The sequence below is a fragment of the Papio anubis genome, chromosome 5 (assembly GCF_008728515.1).
Source record: "Papio anubis isolate 15944 chromosome 5, Panubis1.0, whole genome shotgun sequence".
NCBI lineage: Eukaryota > Metazoa > Chordata > Mammalia > Primates > Cercopithecidae > Papio > Papio anubis.
This window is the reverse complement of record NC_044980.1, coordinates 169,692,389-169,713,863: the sequence shown is the minus strand read 5'-3', so window position 1 is coordinate 169,713,863 and position 21,475 is coordinate 169,692,389. Positions and strand designations below refer to the sequence as shown.

Below are 21,475 nucleotides of genomic sequence, written 5' to 3'. Positions count from 1 at the left end.
GCTTGAGCCCAGGAGTTCAAGAACCAGCCTGAGCAATATAGTGGGACCCTATCTTCACAAAAAAACAAAAAAGATTAGCTGAGTGTAGTGGTGCACACCTGTAGTCCCAGCTACTTGGTAGGCTGAGGTGGGAGGATTGTCTGAACTTGAGCCCAGGAGGTCAAGGCTGCAGTGAAGTAAGCTGTGATCACACCACTGCACTCCAGCCTCCATCCTGGGTGACACAGCAAGACTCTGTCTCAAAAAAAAAAAAAAAAAAAAAAGAAAGAAAGAAAGAAAGGAAATTAGGAAATTTAAGCCAGGTGTGGTGGCCTGCATGCACCCGTAGTCTCAGCTATTCAGGAGACTGAGGTGGGAGGATCATTTGAGCCAGGAGTTTAAGACCAGCCTGGACAACATGGTGAAACCCCATCTCTATAAAAAACTACAAAAAAATTGGCTGAGTGTGGTGGTGCACACTTGTTATCCCTGCTACTCAAGTGGCTGAGGTGGGAGGATCACCTGAGTTTGGGAGGTCGGGGCTACAGTAAGCCAGGATTGTACTGCTGTACTGCAGCCTTGGTGAGGGAGTGAGACCCTATCTCAAAAATGACTTGCTATTCCTTAGGCCTACATGCTCAATCTACAACTGAGCTCTATATACATTCATCAACTGGGCCGGGCGCGGTGGCTTACGCCTGTAATCCCAGCACTTTGGGAGGCCGAGGCGGGCGGATCATGAGGTCAGGAGACCGAGACCATCCTGGCTAATACGGTGAAATCCCATCTCTACTAAAAATACAAAAAATCACCTGGGCGTGGTTGTGGGTGCTTGTAGTCCCAGCTACTCGGGAGGCTGAGGCAGGAGAATGGCGTGAACCCAGGAGGCGGAGCTTGCAGTGAGCAGAGATCACGCCACTGCACCCCAGCCTGGGTGACAGAGTGAGACTCTGTCTCAAAACAAAAACAAAGACAAAACAAAACAAAAACAAAACAAAACAAAAAAATTCATCAACTAACTGAAGGTGATCCTTAAGAAGATGAAACCTATTTACTACCCAGCTTATTAGGAGGCAAAGGGTTTTTAGGTACAGCTATAGTTAGAAAGCAGCAAATAAAAGATCCTAGGGCTAGGTCAGTGGCCCATGCCTGTAATCCTGACACTTTGGGAGGCTGAGGCTAGAGGACTGTTTGATGCCAGGAGTTTGAGACCAACACAGGCAGCAACATGAGACCACATCTTTACAAAAAAATTTCAAATTATCCAGGTGTGGTGGCACATGCCTGTAGTGCTGGTTATTAGGGAAACTGACATGGGGGGAAATCACTTGAGTCTAGCAGTTTGAGGCTGTGGTGAGCCATAATTGAGCGACTGCACTTCTGCTGGGTGACAGAGCAAGATCCCCCATCTCAAAAGCAAAAAACCCCTCAAACAATCATAAGAAATGGAGGTTGGGTATAATCTACCTATCGGTGAGAATGGTTAGACAATGTAGTTTTTTTTTTTTTTTTTTTTTTTTTTTTTGACAGAGTCTGGCTCTGTCACCCAGGCTGGAGTGCAGTGGTGCATCTTGGCTCACTGCAAGCTCCGCCTCCTGGGTTCACGTCATTCTCCTGCCTCAGCCTCTCGAGTAGCTGGGAATACAGGCACCCATCACCATGCTCGGCTAATTTTTTGTATTTTTAGTAGAGACAGGGTTTCACCGTGTTAGCCAGGATGGTCTGGATCTCCTGACCTTGTGATCTGCCCGCCTTGGCCTCCCAAAGTGCTGGGATTACAGGCGTGAGCCGCACCCGGCCTAGACAATGTAATATTTTAATGGGCAGTATGGCCTAAAAGAATGAACAAGATGCTCCTATTAAGTCTACTTAGCAAATTGGTACTTCCATTTTGTGAGTCCATACTGTGTTTTTGTTTTTAATTTAACTTTTTAGAGTCAAGAGTCTCATTATGTTGCCTAGGCTGAATTCAGACTCCTGGCCTCAAGTGATCCTTCTGCATCAGCCTCTCAAGCAGCTGGGACTACAGGTGTGGGCCACCATGACTGGCCAAATCCATATTGCTGATGGTCTCAAGAAGCTCAAATTTTTATCCAATGAAAATGGCATGAAGAGGCCAGGCATGGTGGCTCACACCTGCAATGTCAGCATTTTGGGAGGCCGAGGCGGGCGGATCACCTGAGGTCAGGAGTTTGAGACCCGGCTGGCCAACATGGTAAAACCCCATCTCTACTAAAAAATACAAAAATTAGCCGGGCATGGTGGAGGGCTGGTAATCCCAGCTAACTCAGGAGGCTGAGGCAGGAGAAGCGCTTGAACCCAGGAGACAGAGGTTGCAGTGAGCTGAGATTGCACCATTGCACTCCAGCCTGGGTGATAAGGGCGAAACTCCATCTCAAAAAAAAAAAAGAAGCTGGGTGCACTGGCTCATGTTTGTAATTCCAGCACACCAAGATTGCACCACTGCACTCCAGCCTGGTGACAGAGCAAGACTCTTTCAAAAAAAAAAAAAAAAAGGCCGTGTGCAGTGGCTTATGCCTATAATCCCAGCATACTTTAGGAGGCCGAGGGGGGTGGATCACCTGAGGTCAGGAGGTCAAAACCAGCCTGGCCAACATGGTGAAACTCCGTCTGTACTAAAAATACAAACAATTAGCTGGGCGTGGTGGTGCATGCCTATAATCCCAGCTACTCGGGAGGCTGAGGCAGAAGAATTGCTTGAACCTGGAGGCAGAGGTTGCAGTGAGCTGAGATTGCGCCATTGCACTCCAGCCTGGGCAACAAGAGTGAAACTACGTCTCAAAAAAAAAAAAAAAAAGAAAAGAAAAGAAAAGAAAAAAGAAAAGGGCATGAAGAAAGCAAATGTAAGGGTACTGATGATCTGCTACTGATAAAACAAACAAATGGAAATTCTGGAGTTCAAGTTAAAATAAATAAAATAAATTTGCTGAAGGAGTTCCACAGCAAGTTCAAAATGGCAGAAGAATCAGTGAACTTGAAGATACAGCCATAGAAATAGCTGATCTGAAGAATAAAGAGAAGTAACATTGAAGAATAAAGAACAAAGCTTCAGAGATTATGGGAACACTTCAAGCATACTAACATGTGTAAGGAGAACCTCAGAAGAAGAGAGAAGAGAGACAAAGAGTAGAAAAAAATATTTGAAGAAAATGTCTGAAAACCTCCCATACTTGATGAAAAACATTAATCTACACATTCCAAAATCTCAAGGAACCCAAAGTAGGAAAAATATGAAGACAGCTACACCTAGACACATCCCAAACTGTTGAAAGGCAAAGACAGAAAATCTTGAAAGCAGTGAGAAACAGAGAAAAATGACTCATCATGTACAGTGAAATAATTCAATTAATGACAATTTCTTACTTGAAAACAATTAAGGCCAGAAGGTAGTGGAATGACATATTCAAAGTGGTGAAAAAGAATAAAAATGTCAGCTAAGAACTCTATATCCAGCCAAATGATCCTGCAAACATTACACTAAGTGGCTGGGCACAGTGGCTCATGCCCGTAATCCTAGCACTTTGGATACCAAGACAGCAGATCACCTGAGGTCGGGAGTTTGGAGACCAGCCTTGCCAACATGGAGAAACCCCATCTGTACCAAAAATACAAAATTAGCTGGGTATGGTGGCACATGCCTCTAATCCCAGCTACTCGGGAGGCTAGGGCAGGAGAATGGTGTGAACCCGGGAGGCGGGGCTTGCAGTGAGCCGAGATCGCGCCACTGCCCTCCAGCCTGGGAGACAGAGCGAGACTCCGTCTCAAAACAAAACAAAACAAAACAAAAAAAAGAGAATCGCTTGAACCCCACAGGCGGAGGGTGCAGTGAGCCCAGATCATGCCACTGCACTCCAGCCTGGGCAACAAGAGCAAAATGCCATCTCAAAAAAAACCCACAAAAACAAAAACAAAAAATTTACACTAAGTGAAAGAAGCCAGTCACAAAAGGCCACATATTTATACAATTCTATTTACATGAAGTGTCCAAAATAGTTGTTGCCAGGGATGACTGCTCCTAGGTACAGGGTTTCTTTATTGGGGTGATGAAAATGTTCCAAAATTAGACAGAGGTGAAGGTTGCAGAACTCTGTAAATACACTAAAAACCACAGAATTGTACATTTCAAACAGGTGAATTTTATGGAATGTGAAATTTATGTCAATAAAGCTGTTATTTAAAAATAAAATAGCCAGGTGTGGTGGCTCACACCTGTAATACCAGCACTTTGGGAGGCCAGGCGGGCGGATCATGAGGTCAGGAGATCGAGACCATCCTGGCTAATAAAGTGAAACCCTGTCTCTACTAAAAGTACAAAAAATTAGCCGGGCATGGTGGCGGGCGCCTGTAGTCCCAGCTACTTGGGAGGCTGAGACAGGAGAATGGCATGAACTTGGGAGGTGGAGCTTGCAGTGAGCAGAGATCATGCCATGCACTCCAGCCTGGGTCACAGCAAGACTCTGTCTCAAAAATAAATAAAATAAAATACAACACAACTGTCATTCAAGAATGAGGACAACACATAGACATTTTCAGAAAAAGATTAAAGAATTCATTGCTAACTGGTCTGCTTTGTAAGAAATACTAAAGGAAGCCCTTCAGGCTGAAAGGAAGTGACACCAGATGGTAACTTGAGTCCAGAGGAGGAAATAAAGAACACCAGAAATGGTAAATATGTGGGTTGATATAAAATATTCTATATTTTTTCTCATTTATTCTCTTAACTTCTTTAGAGAACATAATACTATATAAAGCAATAATTATGACACTGAATCATTAGGTTTATAACATATATACATATAATATATATGACAAAAATAGGACAAAGAAGGGGGAATAGAGCTGTATTAGAGAAATATTTTTATATTTTACCAGAATTAAGTTAGTATTAATTTAAAGTAGACTGTGATGAGTTAAGATGCATACTGTAATCCCTAGAACACCACCAGGAAACTTAAAAAAAACCAAGAGGAATTAAAATGGTACACTAAAAATACTTAACATAAAGGAATTTAATAAAGGAGGAACAGAAGGATAAAACAGAAAGGAAATCAACAGCACAATGGAAAATGTAATTTTCATATCAGTAAATAAAACAGGAATAGTCTAAACAGTACACTCAAAAGGCAGAGACTATAAGACTGGATAAAAAAGCAAGCTCCCACTATATGTTATCTATAAGAGATACAAAGAGGTTGAGATAAAAGAATAGAAAAAAATACACTATGCAAAAGTAACCACAGAAGAGCTAGAATGGCTCTATCAATGACAAATTGACTTTAGTATAAAAAATATTAGAGGCAAAAAAGAACATGACATAATGATAAAGGGTTGATACATCAAGAAAACACAAAAAAGGAAAAAAATTGATAATTTAAAAAATAGACAAACTAGTAATAATAATTGGAAATTTCAATATGTAAACTGAAAAAATCCTAAGCTCCCCAACCAACTGAACAGAATCCCTCTTGGCCAAGGCGACTCCAGAGAAACCTGAAAAATTGTGTTCCTGGCATGACAGGACAAGAGGTTAGACATGATGTCTCATTATTAAACTTCCTTTTGGAGTTTTTTTTTTTTTTGAGACGGAATCTTGCTCTGTTGCCCAGGCTGGAGTACAGTGGCACAATCTCGGCTCACTGCAACCTCCACCTCCCGGGTTCAAGTGATTCTTCTTTCCTCAGCCTCCCGAGTAGCTGGGACTATAGGCATGTGCCACCATGCCTGGCTAATTTTTGTATTTTTAGTACAGATGAGGTTTCACCATATTGGTCAGGCTGGTCTCGAACTCCTGACCTTGTGATCCACCCACCTTGGCCTTCCAAAAGTGCTGGGATTACCGGTGTGACCCACCATGCCCGACCTTTTTTTTTTTTTTTTTTTTAAGATACAGGGTCCTGCTCTGTTGCCTAGGCTGGAATACAATGTCACGATCCTAGCTCACTATGGCCTCAAACTTGTGGGCTCAAGCCATCCTCTTGCCTCAGCCTCTTGAATAGCTAAAACTACAGGTGTGTGCCACCATGCCTGGCTAATTTTTAAATTTTACGTTGACATGGGATCTTACAGTGTTGCCCAGGCTCCTTTTGGGGTTTAGACGCAACTGACCAGCATTAATGCTAAAATAGAGATCATAAGACTAACAAAATGGACTCTGTGGTAATAAGATACCAAATTACAAACAGGACCAAAGGCCATGCTAGACAAAGGTTAAGTCACATACCCCTACGGGTCACTCTGACCTGGTATACTGGTTAACAGTATATTATATTATATTAAAACATCATGGCCAGGCACTGTGGCTCACGCCTGTAATCCCAGAACTGTGGGAGGCCTAGGCAGGCAGATCACCCGAGGTCAGGAGTTCGGGACCAGCCTGGCCAAGATGGTGAAACCCCATCTCTACTAAAAATACAAAAAATTAGCGGCTGTGGTGGCAGGTGCCTGTAATCCCAGATACTCGGAAGGCTGAGGCAGAAGAATTGGTTGAACCCGGGAAGCAGAGGCTATAGTGAGCCGAGACTGTGCCATTGCACTCCAGCCTGGGCAACAAGAGCGAAACTCTGAGTCAAAAAAAAAACCACAAAAAACCCAAAACAAAACACTCCTTTGTGCTGACTCCAAAATTTTAGACAAAGCTTTACTCCTTTAACCGCAAATTAAAGAATCTCTGAAGCCACCTATGACCTGTCAGCCCCTTGCTTCAAGATATCCTGACTTTTTGGGCCAAATCAATGTATAATCGCCATGTATTGATTTATGACTTTGTCTGCAACTTCTACTTCCCTAAAATGTATAGAACAGAGTTGTGACCTAACTGCCTCAGGACCACTTACTCAAGGCTTCTTGGGTTTGTGTTTTTCCCCACCTATGGTCACTCATATTAGCTCACAATAAACCTCTTTAGAATGTTTTACAGTGTCATTTGAGCGCCATTTGGTTTTTCTATTAACAAATATCTTGGGCCGGGCGCGGTGGCTCAAGCCTGTAATCCCAGCACTTTGGGAGGCCGAGACGGGCGGATCACAAGGTCAGGAGATCGAGACCATCCTGGCTAACACGGTGAAACCCCGTCTCTACTAAAAAATACAAAAACCTAGCCCGGCGAGGTGGTGGGCGTCTGTAGTCCCAGCTACTCGGGATGCTGAGGCAGGAGAATGGCGTGAACCCGGGAGGCGGAGCTTGCAGTGAGCTGAGATCCGGCCACTGCACTCCAGTCTGGGCGACAAAGCAAGACTCTGTCTCAACAACAACAACAAAAAAACAAAACAAAACAAAACAAAACAAAACAAATATCTTGCTTTCAATAACTCATAGAACTTGTTAGAAAATCAGTAAGGGTTTAGAATAATGTTATAATCAATTTGATCCAACTGGCACATAGAATACTCCACCAACTGTAGAATATAAATTGTTTTCTAATACACACTGAACATTCTCCAGGGTAGAACATATGCCAGTTTCACTTCACTCATTCATTCATTCATTCATTTATTTGGGAGGGAGTCTTGCTGTGTCATCCAGGCTGGAGTGCAGTGGCATGATCTTGGCTCACTGCAACCTCTGCCTCCTGGGTTCAAGCAGTTCTCCTGCCTCAGCCTCCCGAGTAGCTGGGATTACAGGCATCACCATGCCTGGCTAATTTTTGTATTTTAGTAGAGATGGGGTTTCACCATATTGGCCAGGTTGGTCTTGAACTCCTGACCTCAAATGATCCACCTGCCTCGGCCTCCCAGTGCTGGGATTACAGGCGTGAGCCACCGCCCCCAGCCCAGTTTCACTACATTTAAAAGGACTGAACTCATCTGGAATTTAATCAGAAATCAATAATAGGAAGAAATCTGGGAAATCCTCAAATATTTGGAAACTGAATAACATGTATCAAAGGAGAAATTACAAGGGAAATTAGAAATTATTTTGAACTGATTTAAATGAAAATAAAACATTCAAAATTTGAGTTGCAACTAAAGCAGTGCTCGGGAGGGAAAAAAACTCAGTTTATCCTACTTCACTTTTACAATACAGAATGCAAGACCCAGCAAGCACGCCAATGTGTAAGATCCCAAGTCAAAGGTCAAACTGCATACTTGTCTCTCTCAAGTTGCCCTCTTGGCCCTCTTCCAAGTATACTTTACTTCTTTTCATTGCAGCCCTAAAACTTTTTAATAAACTTTCACTCCTGCTCTAAGAGTTGCCTTGGTCTCTCACTTTGCCTTATGCCCCTTTGGTCCAATTCTTTCTTCTGAGGAGGCAGAGACTGAGATTCAGGGCCACTAACACTCCTGCCTTGGCCTCTCAAAGTTTTGGAATTACAGGCAGGAGCCACTGTGCCAGAACAACCTAAAAGATATGTTAAAGGATACAAATAGATAAAGAGATACACAGGTCTGGAAGGGTCTAATGTGTAGGAGCTTCCATCCCAATGGAATTGGGGTGTGCCACACTTCCAGCACATGAATGTGTTCTTATTCACCTTCCTGGAAGCCCCTAAACTCAGTCCTTTGGGTTTTTATGAAGGCTTCATTATGTAGCCATGGTTGATTAAATCATTGGCTATCGGTGATCAACTCGACCTTCAGCTTCTTTCTATCCCCTAGAGATGGGGGGCTGTAACTTCCAACCCTCTGAGCACATGGTTGGTTCCCATGGCAACCAGCCAACCAGAATGTGGTAAACTAGGGACTTCCCAAAAATCACCCTATTAACATGTACCAAGGTGTGGCTGAAAGGGGTTTGTTATATGGCCGGGCGCAGTGGCTCACGCCTGTAATCCCAGCACTTTGGGAGGCCGAGGTGGGCGGATCACGAGGTCAGGAGATCCAGACCATCCTGGCTAACACGGTGAAACCCCGTCTCTACTAAAAATACAAAAAATTAGCCAGGCGTGGTGGCGGGCGCCTGTAGTCCCAGCTACTCCGGAGGCTGAGGCAGGAGAATGGCGTGAACCCGGGAGACGGAGCTTGCAGTGAGCCGAGAGATCGTGTCACTGCACTCCAGCCTGGGCAACAGAGACTCCGTCTCAAAAAAAAAAAAAAAAAAAAGAAAGGGGCTTGTTATAAATAACAAAAGTCTGCTTTTCACCTTTCTTGCTCTGGAGCAGTTCCAGAGGTGTTTCAGGAACCAAGGACAAAAGGCCAAATATTTTAAGAGAAGATACTCTTACTGCTTTAGTCACTGAAGAAATTATAAGGGTTATAGAAGCTGTGAGCCAGGAACTATGGAGGGAAACATATATATATATATAAACATTTATATATATATAAAAATAATATATCTTATAACGTCACAAGTGCTTAAGAGAGACACTTATAATTTTAAACATCTACATCAGAAAAGAATGGTCTCAAATCAGCAACATAAGATCTCACCTTAGAAACTAGAAAAGATCAAGAAAATGACAAATTCTTAGCTAGACTAACCAAGAAAATAATCAGGGGCCTCACGCCTGTAATCCCAGTACTTTGGGAAGCAAAGGCGGACAGATCACTTTAGAGTTGAGGAGTTCAAGACCACCCTGGCCAACAGAGCGAAACCCTGTCTCTACTGAAAATACAAAAAAATTAGCCAGGGGGCACATGCACTCCTTAGACCAGGAGTGAAAGTTTATTAAAAATCCCAGCTACTCAGGAGGCTGAGGCAGGAGAATTGCTTGAACCTGGGAGGCAAAGGCTGCAGTGATTGTTACTGCACTCCAGCCTGGCAAGACCCTGTCTCAAAAGAAAAAAAAAAAAAACGACACAAGGAGAAACACAAAATTCTGTGTACACTTAAAACAAGTAAAGAAACTGAATTAATAATTAAATATCTTTCCACAAAGAAAAGCCCAAGCCAGCTGATTGCCATGGCCCATGTCTATAATCCCAACCCTTTGGGAGGCTAAGGCAGGAGGATCACTTGAGGCCAGGAGTTTCAGACAAGCCTGGGCAACAGAGCAAGACCCTCTATGAAAAAAACACAAAAATTAGCTGGTCATGGTGGTATGCCCTTGCAGTCCTAGCTTTGAGTTTGAGGGAGTTTGAGCCTGCAGTGAGCTATGATTGTGCCACTGCACTCTAGCCTGGGCATAGCCTGGGCAACAGAGACCCTGTCTCTAAATAAATAGAGAATCAAAAAAAAAAAAAAAAAAGGAAAGGAAGAAAAGCTTAGGCCCAGGTAGCTTCACTGGTGATAACTTTTTTTTTTTTTTTTGAGACAGAGTCTCAATTGTGCTGCCCAGGCTGGAGTGCGGGGGCACGACCTTGGCTCGCTGCAACCTTAGCCTCCTGGGTTCAAGTGATTCTTGTGCCTCAGCCACCTGAGTAGCTGGGATTACAAGTGAGTCACCACACCTAGCTAATTTTTGTATTTTTACAAAAATACACAGTTCACAAAAATTTACAGGTTTTCTCCATGTTGCCCAGGCAGGTCAGAAAATAACTTTTATCGGCTGGGCGTAGTGGCTCACCCCTATAATCCCAGCACTTTGGAAGGCCGAAGCAGATCACCTGAGGTCAGGAGTTTGAGACCAGCCTGACCAACATGGCAAAACTCCATCTCTACTAAAAATACAAAAATTAGCTGGGCGTGCTGGCGGGCGCCTGTAATCGCAGCTACCTGGAGGCTGAGGCACAAGAATCGCTTGAATCTGGGAGGCAAAGGTTACAGTGGGCCAAGATCGCACTACTACACTCCAGTCTGGGTGGCAAAGTGATACTCTGTCTCAAAAAAAAAAAAAGAAAGAAAACTTTTATCTCCAAGTTCTGCCCAGCGCGGTGGCTCACGCCTGTAATCCCAGCACTCTGGGAGGCCGAGGCGGGTGGATCACAAGGTCAGGAGATCGAGACCATCCTGGCTAACAGGCGTGGCGGCAGGCGCCTGTAGTCCCAGCTAATCGGGAGGCTGAGGCAGGAGAATGGCATGAACCCGGGAGGCGGAGCTTGCACGAGCTGAGATGGCGCCACCGCACTCCAGCCTGGGCGACAGAGCAAGACTCCGTCTCAAAAAAAAAAAGAATCCAAGTTCTTTTAAATGATCAGGGCCCAATGAGATATTAAAATGAGATCATAATCACTTCCTACTCCCCCTTTTTGAGCTATGACTCATCTATCAAAACTGCTTGCTATTGCCACAAGTGGGTAAGGATTAATCTAATAATGCCCTACCTGACGCTATATCCTACATCCTATAGCTTAACAATGTACAGCCAATCACTAACCAATGTTATTTCTGTAAATCAATGAGAATTCTTGATAAACGACTTTGTATGAGTCCCACTCCCTGTCCACATTTTTTGCCTTTAAAAATCAAGTAAACTCTTTAAATCATATTTTGTGTGTTAGCCTCTTCCTTGTAGATCAACACTTCTATAAAATACTGTAAAAAGAAATATTACCAACTGGGTGTGGTGGCTCACACCTGGAATCCCAACACTTTGGGAGGCCGAGGCTGGTGGATCACCTGAGGTCAGGAGTTCAAACCAGCCTGGCCAACACGGTGAAACTCTGTCTCTACTGAAAATACAAAAAAATTAGCTGGGTATGGAAGCTACCTCCTGTAATCACAGCTACTTAGGAGGCTGAGGCTCGAGAATCACTTGAATCTGGGACAGGGAGGCTGCAGTGAGCTGAGATCATGCCACCACACTCTAGCATGGGCGACAGAGTGGGATTCCGTCTGCACTCCAGCCTGGGTAACGGTGAGACTGCGTCTCAAAAAAAAAAAAAAATTAAGAAGATCTACAGAGAAAATTTCTCAAATCTTGGGTTAAGATAAAGAGTTATTAGATATGACACTACAAGCACAATACATAGGATAAAAAACTGATAAATTTAATTTCATCAAAACTTAAAACCTTTTTTTTTTTTTTTTTTTTGAGACGGAGTCTCGCTCTGTAGCCCAGGCTGGAGTGCAGTGGCCGGATCTCAGCTCACTGCAAGCTCCGCCTCCCGGGTTCACGCCATTCTCCGGCCTCAGCCTCCTGAGTAGCTGGGACTACAGGCGCCCGCCACCTCGCCCGGCTATTTTTTGTATTTCTTAGTAGAGACGGGGTTTCACCGTGTTAGCCAGGATGGTCTCGATCTCCTGACCTCGTGATCCGCCCATCTCGGCCTCCCAAAGTGCTGGGATTACAGGCTTGAGCCACCGCGCCCGGCCAAAACTTAAAACTTTTGTGCTTCAAAAGGCACTGTTCAGAAAATGAAAACACAAGTCAGTCAGGGGGGAATCTTTGGAAACCATATCTATAGTAAAAGACTTGTACCCAGAACACACAGACAACTCTTACAACTCAGTAGAAGACAAACAGCCCAATTACAAAATAGGCAAATGATGTCAATAGCTATTTCACCAAAGATCTACAAATGGGTAGTTAGCCCATGAAAAGGTGCTCAGTATTATCAGTCTTTAGGAAACCACAATGAGATATCACTACATGCCCACTAGAATGCCTATAATCAAAAAAGACAAGTGTTGTCAAGGTTATAGAAAAAGCAAAACCCTCATACATTGAAGGCAGAAATATAAAAGGTGAAGCCATTTTGGAAAAGTTTGGCAGTTCTTCAAAATGTTAGATTTACGGTATGACCCAGCAATTCCATTCTTAGGGATATACTCAAGAAATGAAACGTATGTTCACACAAAAACTTGGGCATGAATGTTCGCAGCAGCACTATTCACAAAAACTCCAAACTGGAAGCAATCCAAATGTCTAGAAATAATGACCAGATTAATAGAATGTGTTATATTCATTCAATGGAATTCTATTTAGCAATAAAAATGAAGTACTAATACACACCATGACTTGGCTGAACTTCAAAAACATGCCGAGAGAAGCCAAACTCAAAAGACTACCCAAGACAGAAAACAGATCACTGGTTGCCTAGGGCAGGAGGTGGGAGTGGGGATTTAATATAAGTAAGCTCAAAGGAACTAATTGGGGTGATGGAAATGTTCTAAAACTGGACTGTGGTAATGGCTATACAACTGTACATTGGCTAACAATCATTGGCGATACGCTTACAATGGGCGACTTGTATGGTATATAAACTGTAACTCAATGAAGGTGCTAAGAGAAGAAAAAGGGTGAGTAGAACTTAATGTTGCAGGTGTCTACTTAGATTTCATATAAATGTGCGAGAAGTGAGGAGAACAGGGAAATGAAATGGGTCGTAACAGTGCCACTGTACACTCATATACACATAGCAGACAGTTCACTTTTTAGAGCACAGTGGTTTTCCGCTTCAAGATCCAGGGCAAAGGTCACCTTTTGTGCACCTCCAACTCTTAAAACATTCCTCAGCACTGCATCCTTTACATTACACTGGAACTGTTTTAGTGTCTGCTTCCTGGACTAGACTGCGAGCCTTTCCAGGGAAAGGGCAGTATCTTTCTCTGATACTCCAGCTCTGAAGCCCAACCAATTCTGGGTCGAGAGCAGACATCTGTGAATGTTTGTCAAATTAATGAAAGGAAAATTGGGGTAGAGCAAGGAAACTACCAAACAAGTTTGAAAGTAGGAGAGCTGGGTGTGGTGGCTCATGCCTGTGATCCCAGCACTTTGGGAGGTCAAGGAGGGCAGATCACTTGAGGTCAGGAGTTCGAGAACAGCCTGGCCAACATGGTCAAACCCCATCTCTACTAAAAATACAAAAATCAGCTGAGCATGATGGTGGTCGCCTGTAATCCCAGCTACTCCGGGGGCTGGGGCAGCATAGAACTGCTTGAACCTGGGGGGAGGCAGAGGTTGCGGTGGGATTGTGCCACTGCACTCCAACCTGGGTGACAGAGGGAGACTCTCTCAAAAAAAAAAAAAGAAAAAAAAAAGAAAAAGGAGAGAGGGCCCCAGAAATGGTATGTGTGTATATATTTATATATACACATATATGTAAATATACACATACATATACACATACACACACATACCATTTCTGGGGCCCTGCCTTTCTTTTTCATATATATATATAAACTTAGGAGACAGGCTAGACTTGTTTTTAAATTGGAGAATTATATACCAGGGTATAGGTCTGTGTATCACCCCTAATTTAAACATATCTTCCTTAGATATGGTCCAAATTTCAATTTTATCCAGGGCAGTCAGTTGACAAATAGCATATTAAACTTTCCATGACAAGTCTGCTCAGCAAGCAAACAAATCACTGGAGAAATCTGATTTCCCTCCAGATACCTGACAGGGTTAGCAGAGAAGCCCAGATAGAGTTCTTGTACACTTGGGTTAGCATTAAGCAGCTGGCTCTGTAAAGGACGGTGAAGGGAATCACACAAGAAGGTCAGAACAGCTCTTTCCCATCCTTCTCTTTCTTTCATCCCATCTTACCCAGTCTCAGGTCAAGTGCGCAGTAAGCTGGCACACTTCGGCCCAGAAGTGACCCCTGACGTAGCTTTGCTTATACTGTTCTCAGCAACTTTGGGTCAAGTGTAGAACACAAAGAAGCTGGAGTCAAAGCGAACCCAGACCAGTTTCTCAGGCTCCTTGTCCCCACCTTAGAATAAGGAACCCAGCAAGTAGAAGCCAGAGAGCTAAAAACGGGTAAGCCACGGCTCAGTCACCAAGACCAGGAGGAACCCGGGGGTAAGAAGAAGGCCTTCCAGAGCCCTCGGAAGTGTGGGGCCTGACAGAAGGGAGGCAAGAGGCTCTACGAGGAAATCTGGATATTGGGACGATGAGGAGTCAAGGAGTGGTGAGGGGCACTCGGCTTGAATTACGGGGATGGCAAAGACTGTGGGTCTCCGACAAGCATAGGGATGACAATCTTCGAATTTGGGAAAAACTGCGCTGTGGTGACTGATGGAGGAGGAGGGGAAAAGCTCTGGGCCTGAGCGTGAGCGGCCGTGATCACCCTCAGCGCGCTGGGGGCCCGATTCTTGGGGTGCCCGCGCCTGAATGGGGAGCACAAGTCTGGGGGTCCCGGAGCGCAGCACGTAAGGAGGCGGGCCAGGGGGTGTGACCGCAGGCGCTTCCGCAGCTCCCCGCGAGCCGCGCAGGCGGGTGAGGGGCTTCCTGCCTCCAAAGCCCCCGACTCACCTTCCTCCCTACCCACCGGCTGGGCACCGGACACGGCTTCCCACAGGCGGCGCGCCCTCTCGCGGTCAAAGCGCACCCCATCCGGCTCCTGGCCCTCTAGCTCCTCCGAGCTGTTGTAACGCCCGGCCCCTCCGCCGTCTGCGGCCTCCACTGTGGCCGGCGCGGGATACGCCATCTTCCCCGCAAACCCTCGCCGGTGGAGAGCCGCTCAGGCGCCTAAGTATCGCGAGATTGGGGGAGTGGTACTTGGTCCGGCCAACAAATCTCGCGAGGTTTGGGCGCTGCCGTGCGGTACCTGGCGCTTATTTTGCTTTGCTACCTCTGGTACCCCAGAGCGTGTGGTGTGGATTCGGAAACCTGTCGCTGATTCCGCAGCAGTGACACCCCCTCCCGGAGGGGCTAGTGCGGTTTTGGCTCAGGACTCTCACCTTGCTCACGGTCAGCCCTTGATACTTTTCATTTCGTTCTCAAGGTTCCGTTATGTGGCAGTGTTTTCGCCATTTCATTTACAGGGAAACTGAGGCCCAGAACCTAGAAATGGTTAACTCAACAGTTCGCTGCTAGTAAGTAGTAGTACAGCTGAGGTTCCGTATTACTAATAATAGATTCTACTTGTTGAGTTCCAAGTGCCGGCTCCCAGCTCTGATTTTCCCTGAGACTCCGGACCTGTACACATCCAGTTGCCTCTTCCACAGTTCACTCGAATGGCTAATAGGCTTCTCCAATGTAGCTGTCAGACCCCAAATTTTATCTTCCAACCCCAGAGCTGCTCCTTCCCGTGTCTTTGGGAGCCATCATCTCTTGCCTAGGTTATTGTAGTAGCCACCTCATTGGTATTCACAGCACAGCAGTCCCAGGGATCCTCTTATGACAAGTCAGATCATGACACTTAGGTTCTCAAATCCTCCAACAGCTTCCCATCTCACTGTTAGTAAAAGCCAAAGTCCTTACTTTGACCAACAAGGCCCTGTACAATCTGACTTCACTTAACCTCCCTGATCCTGATGTGTCACTCAGTCTCCAACTCCTTAATTCCTGTCCCGGTTACACAGGCCTCCTGGGGTGCATTTCTCCCATATATCTTCATGGCTCAGTCTCCCACTTCCTTCTCTGGCTACTGTATCTAAAATACCTTCTCTGGCTATCTCACCTAAAATGTTACTTTTCCACACATACTTCATGTCCTCCTTTCCTGCTTTATTTCATATATATTTTACTTTGTATCTTGTTTATTGTGTGTCTACCTACTAGAAGGCAAGCCCCAGGAAGGCAGGGATTTTTGTCCATTTTCTTTTCTTTTTCTTTTTTTTTTTTTTGAGATGGAGTTTTGCTCTGTCGCCACGTTGGAGTGCAGTGATGCGATCTCGGCTCACTGCAACTTCTGCCTCCCGGGTTCAAGCAATTCTCCTGCTTCAGCCTCCCGAGTAGCTGGGATTACAGGCACATGCCACTGCATCCAGCTAATTTTTGTATTTTTGGTAAAGACAGGGTTTCACTATGTTAGCTAGGCTGATCTCGAACTCCTGACCTCGTAATCGTCCCACCTCAGCCTCCCGAAGTGCTGGGATTACAGGCACATGTCACCGCGCCCAGCCTTTTGTCTCTTTTCATTGTACCTGAATCTCCAGCACTTTGAAATAGAACCTGGACCCTCCTAGGTACATACAAAATATTTGTTTAATGAATGAAGTTTTTAATATTACTAGCTTATTTCAACCTTATTTGTTCAAATACGGAGAATTTACTATGAGCTAGATGATATTTTGAGCATGGAAATATAGTAGTGAACAAGACAGGGAAGCTCTAGTATTTTTTATTGTAGTAGAGGAGAGTACAATAAAAAAGTTAACAGTAGGCCGGGCGCGGTGGCTCACGCCTGTAATGCCAGCACTTTGGGAGGCCAAGGCAGGCGGATCATGAGGTCAGGAGATCGAGACCATCCTGGCTAACACGGTGAAACCTTATCCCTACTAAAAATACAAAAAAATTAGCCAGGCGTGGTGGCAGGCACCTGTAATCCCAGCTACTCGGGAGGCTGAGGAAGGAAAATGGCATGAACCCGCGAGGCGGAGCTTGCAGTGAGCCGAGATCGCACCACTGCACTCCATCCTGGGCGACAGAGTGAGACTGTGTCTCAAAAAAAAAAAAAAAAAAAAAAAAGGTTAACAGTAATAAGTGCTAAGGAGAAGATAAAACAGGATTGCATTTCAGGTGAATGATGTGTTAGGAACATTAGTCAGGGTGGTGTCAGGGGAAGCCTCTGGGAAAATGACATTTGAGCTAAGACCTGATTAATGAGAAGGGGTAGCCATGCAAAAAGCTGGGCAAGAGTGTTCTAGCAGAGAGAACAGCAGGTGCAAAGGCCCTGAGGCAGGAGAGAGCTTGATGTGTTGGAGGAACAGGAAAAAGGAAAGCATGGCTGGAGCCCAGTGAACAAGGGCGAAAGTAGTATCAGACAAGGCCAAAGAGAGACAGATATGAATTATTTTTGCTTGAGATCATATAGCTCATTGGTGTAATTTAGTCATTTATACTACAAGTATTTCCTTATTCATTCTACAAATACTGAGCACCAGCTCTATATCAGGCCTCAGGTCTCAGAGCTTCCAATTTTCCAATACAGTACGTGACTGATGTTTGGCCAATGCTTTACAACTTTTTTGTTTTGTTTTGTTTTATAGATGGAGTCTCTGTTGCCCAGGCTGGAGTGCAGTGGCACGATCACAGTTCACTGCAACCTCCACCTCCTGGGTTCAAGCGATTCTCCTGCCTCAGCCTCCTGAGTAGCTGGGATTACAGGCATCCATCACCATACCCGGCTATTTTTTGTATTTTTAGTAGAGACGGGGTTTCACCTTGTTGGCCAGGCTGGTTGTGAACTCCTGGCCTCAGGTGATCCGCCTGCGTCGACCTCCTGAAGTGCTGGGAATACAGGCATGAGCTACCACACCCAGCCTGCAATTTTTTTTTTTTTTTTGAGACAGGGTTTCACTAGTGCAGTGGTATGATCATAGCTCACTGTAACCTTGAACTCCCACACTCTAGTGTTCCTCGGCCTCCTGAGTAGCAAGGACTACAGGTGGACACCACCTTGCCCAGAATTAAAAATTTTTTTTTTTTTTTTGTAGAGACAGGGGTTTCCCTATATTGCCCAGGCTGGTCTCAAACTCCTGAGCTCAAGTGATCCTCCTGCCTCAGCCTCCCAAAGTGCTGGGATTCCTGGTGTTAACCACACACTTAGCCCAGGGCAGTGCTTTACAGTTTGCAAAGCACCTACATTATAGCATTTAATTCTCAGCGTGGTTTCTGTTAGGGATTTCTTCATAAGTGATGATAAAGAAACAGACTAGGAAAGGTAAAGGTTTTGTCAAGATCACACAGCTAGTTAGGTACAGAGCCCATGCCCGAACACTAGTCCTTAGATTGCAAATCTATGTCCTTTTGCCAACACCAGATGACCAGCCTAAAAGCCAGTGACTGCACATTACTTATTCTCTTTTTATTTATTTATTTGCTTTTAGAGACAGGGTTTCACTATGTTAGCCAGGGTGGTCACAAACTACTCATTTATCTTAAAGCAGCGTTCTGGTTACTCATACGTGCATAGCATAAGTATTCAGGGATAATCCAAGGGATAGAGGGGATTTTTGTTGAAGTGGCAGAACCCACAAGGATATTTTTGAATACTATGTAACAAATCCTGGGAGTGGAGTATATAAGTTGCTTTGCATATTATTGGAAAACAACCCCTCCACCCCCACCACTCCCAATCCAATTACATGCTCAAAATAATGTCCATTTATTCTCCAATGAGTGCTGTCAGGGTTCATCCCCTGTGCCATAGAGGCAGAGTCCTGAGCTACCCTGCTGAGGGTCTGAACAGCCCTCATTGTCAGCAGTTTTCTATTTTGCCTTTGTGTGAGTGCTTCTAAGAACGGCCCAGGCCTGGACTCCTTGCTGGGACCTGGCAGTGCAGGTGATGCCTTATATTTGTTGGGCTGGCTTTTTATTTCCTCCTTGTGGAAAATGAGAACTATTTTCCAACACATCCTACTGTGTATTGTTGCCATGGGAGATGAACAATCCCAGGGAAATGGCTTTGCTAAGGGACAGGAACTGGCTACAGTTCAGCATACATTTCAGTTGCTTAAATACTGACTCTGTGTGTGCATGTGCAAACTAAACTATAGGGCTTAAGATATAGTTCTTGCTCTCAAAGAGATTAAACTATAGTTTTTCTTTCTTTTATTTTATTTATTTTTTTTTTTGAGATAGAGTCTCACTCTTGTCACCCAGGCTGGAGTGCAATGGTGCGATCTCGGCTCACTGCAACCTCCACTTCCCAGGATAACAAATTCTCCTGCCTCAGCCTCCCAAGTAGTTAGGACTACAGGCATGCACCACCACGCCAAGCTAATTTTTGTTTGTTTATTAGAGACGGGGTTTTACCGTGTTGGCCAGGCTGATCTCGAACTCCTGATCTCATGTGATCTGCCCACCTTGGCCTCCTAAAGTGCTGGGATTACCGGTGTGAGCCACCACGCCCGGCCTCAAACTCTAGTTTTTCTAACTCTAGTATGTCTAATCTAGTGATAGACATAAAAGTATCTACTGAGTATGTAATATCAGAGAGTATGTTTTAACTGCTATAACAGAGATAGAGATTAGGCTGGGCATGGTGGCTCATACCTGTAATCCCAGCACTTTGGAAGGCTGAGGTGGGAGGACTGCTTGACCCCAGGAGTTCAAGACCATGATGGGCAATGTGGCAAGACCCTATCTCTACAAAATTAAAAAAATTAGCTGGGTATGGTGGTGTGTGCTTTTGGTCCCAGCTACTCAGGAGGCTGAGGTGAGAGGATCGCTTGAGACTGCAGTGAGCTGTTGTACCACTACACTACTGCCTGGGTGACACAGCAAGATTCTGTCTCCGAAAAAAAAAAAAAAGGCCAGTGCGGTGGCTCATGCCTGTAATCATAGCACTTTGGGAGGCCAAGTGGGTGGATCACCTGAGGACAGGAGTTCAAATGGTGAAACCCGATCTCTACTAAAAAATAAAAAAATTAGCTAGGCATGGTGGCAGGAGCCTGTAATCCCAGCTACACTGGAGGCTGAGGCAGGAGAATTGCTTGAACCCAGGAGACGGAGGTTGCAGTGAACCGTGATCGCGCCACTGTACTCCAGCCTGGGCAAGAAGAGCAAGACTCCATCTCAAAAAAATAAAAAAAGAGAGAGAGATGACAGTCAAGGCTAGTTGGCTAGTGTGGATGGGGTGGGACAATGAATTCACCATGTGGGGATCAGAATGGTATCTGGGTTACCTCCTAATAGTCTTTTTATTTCTCATCTCTAAGAATATATCTCAAACTATTAGAGGTGGCCACAGATTAGCTTTTACTAACAGGATGTAAAGAAGTGTTGTTTGAATCAGAACCTGAGATTGGTCCAGAACAGAAGGGGTGCTCTTGAGGAGAACGGCGGAAATACCACGCCCAGCAGGGACCCAGGGGCACATCTTTGCTGCAATCCTAGTCCACTTCTCAGGCTGGGTAATTTTATTTTATTTATTTTATTTTTTTGAGACAGAGTTTCACACTTGTCACCCAGGGTGGAGTGCAATGGCACCATCTCAGCTCACTGCAACCTCCGCCTGCTGGGTTCAAGTGATTCTCCTGCCTCAGCCTCCTGAGTAGCTGGAATTACAGGCACCTGCCACCACGCCTGGCTATTTTTTGTATTTTCAGTAGAGACGGGGTTTCCATGTTGGCCAGGGTGGTCTTGAACTCCTGACCTCAAGTGATCCACCTGCCTCAGCCTCCCAAAGTGCTGGGATTACAGGCATGAGCCACCGCGCCCGGCCTGCTGGATAATTTTCTTTTTTGAGACAGAGCCTCGCTCTGTTGCCAGGCTGGAGTGCAGTGGCGTGAGTGCAGTGGTGAGATCTTGGTTCACTGCAACCTCGGCTGAATGCGACCTCTGCCTCCCAGGTTGAAGCGATTCTCCTGCCTCAGCCTCCTGAGTAGGTGGGACTACAGGTGCGCGCCACCACACCTGGCCAATTTTTTTGTATTTTTAGTAGAGGGGGGTTTAGTAGAGGGGGGTTTCACCACGTTGGCCAGGATAGTCTCGATCTTTTGACCTCGTGATCCGCCCGCCTTGGCCTCCCAAAAGTGTTGGGGTTACAGGCGTGAACCACCGTGCCCAGTCTTTCTTACCTGTAGTAATGGAATGGCTTCCTGTTGCTTACTGGATAAAGTTAAAATGTCACGTGGTATAAGAGGCCCAGTATATTGTACTTCCTTTTCCGCCCACTTCCGATACTCTCTCAAGCACCAAGCCCCGCTGGATGAACTTTAGCACTGTGGTAGGTTCTCCAACTGGGGCATCCTTTCACACCCCCTTGCCTTTATTTATTTATTTATTGAGATGGAGTTACGTTCTCTCACCCAGGCTGGAGTG

The 21,475-nt window shown here is 45.2% G+C and overlaps 1 protein-coding gene across 6 annotated transcripts in view; it reads right to left on the bottom strand.

Annotated features, from left to right (window-relative positions):
• ZNF346 (zinc finger protein 346) overlaps positions 1–15,561 on the bottom strand; it is a 46,537-nt gene extending 30,976 nt beyond the window's left edge. Inside the window, exon 1 of one of the 6 annotated variants that reach the window (XM_017960167.3) lies at positions 15,017–15,561. In XM_017960167.3, coding sequence (XP_017815656.1) covers positions 15,017–15,191 — 175 coding nt within the window. In that variant the 5' untranslated portion in view covers positions 15,192–15,561. The remainder of the gene's footprint in view (positions 1–15,016) is intronic. The other 5 variants (XM_009209631.4, XM_009209632.4, XM_017960166.3 and 2 more) reach the window with 5 other exon arrangements.
• Positions 15,562–21,475: the final 5,914 nt, after the last annotated feature.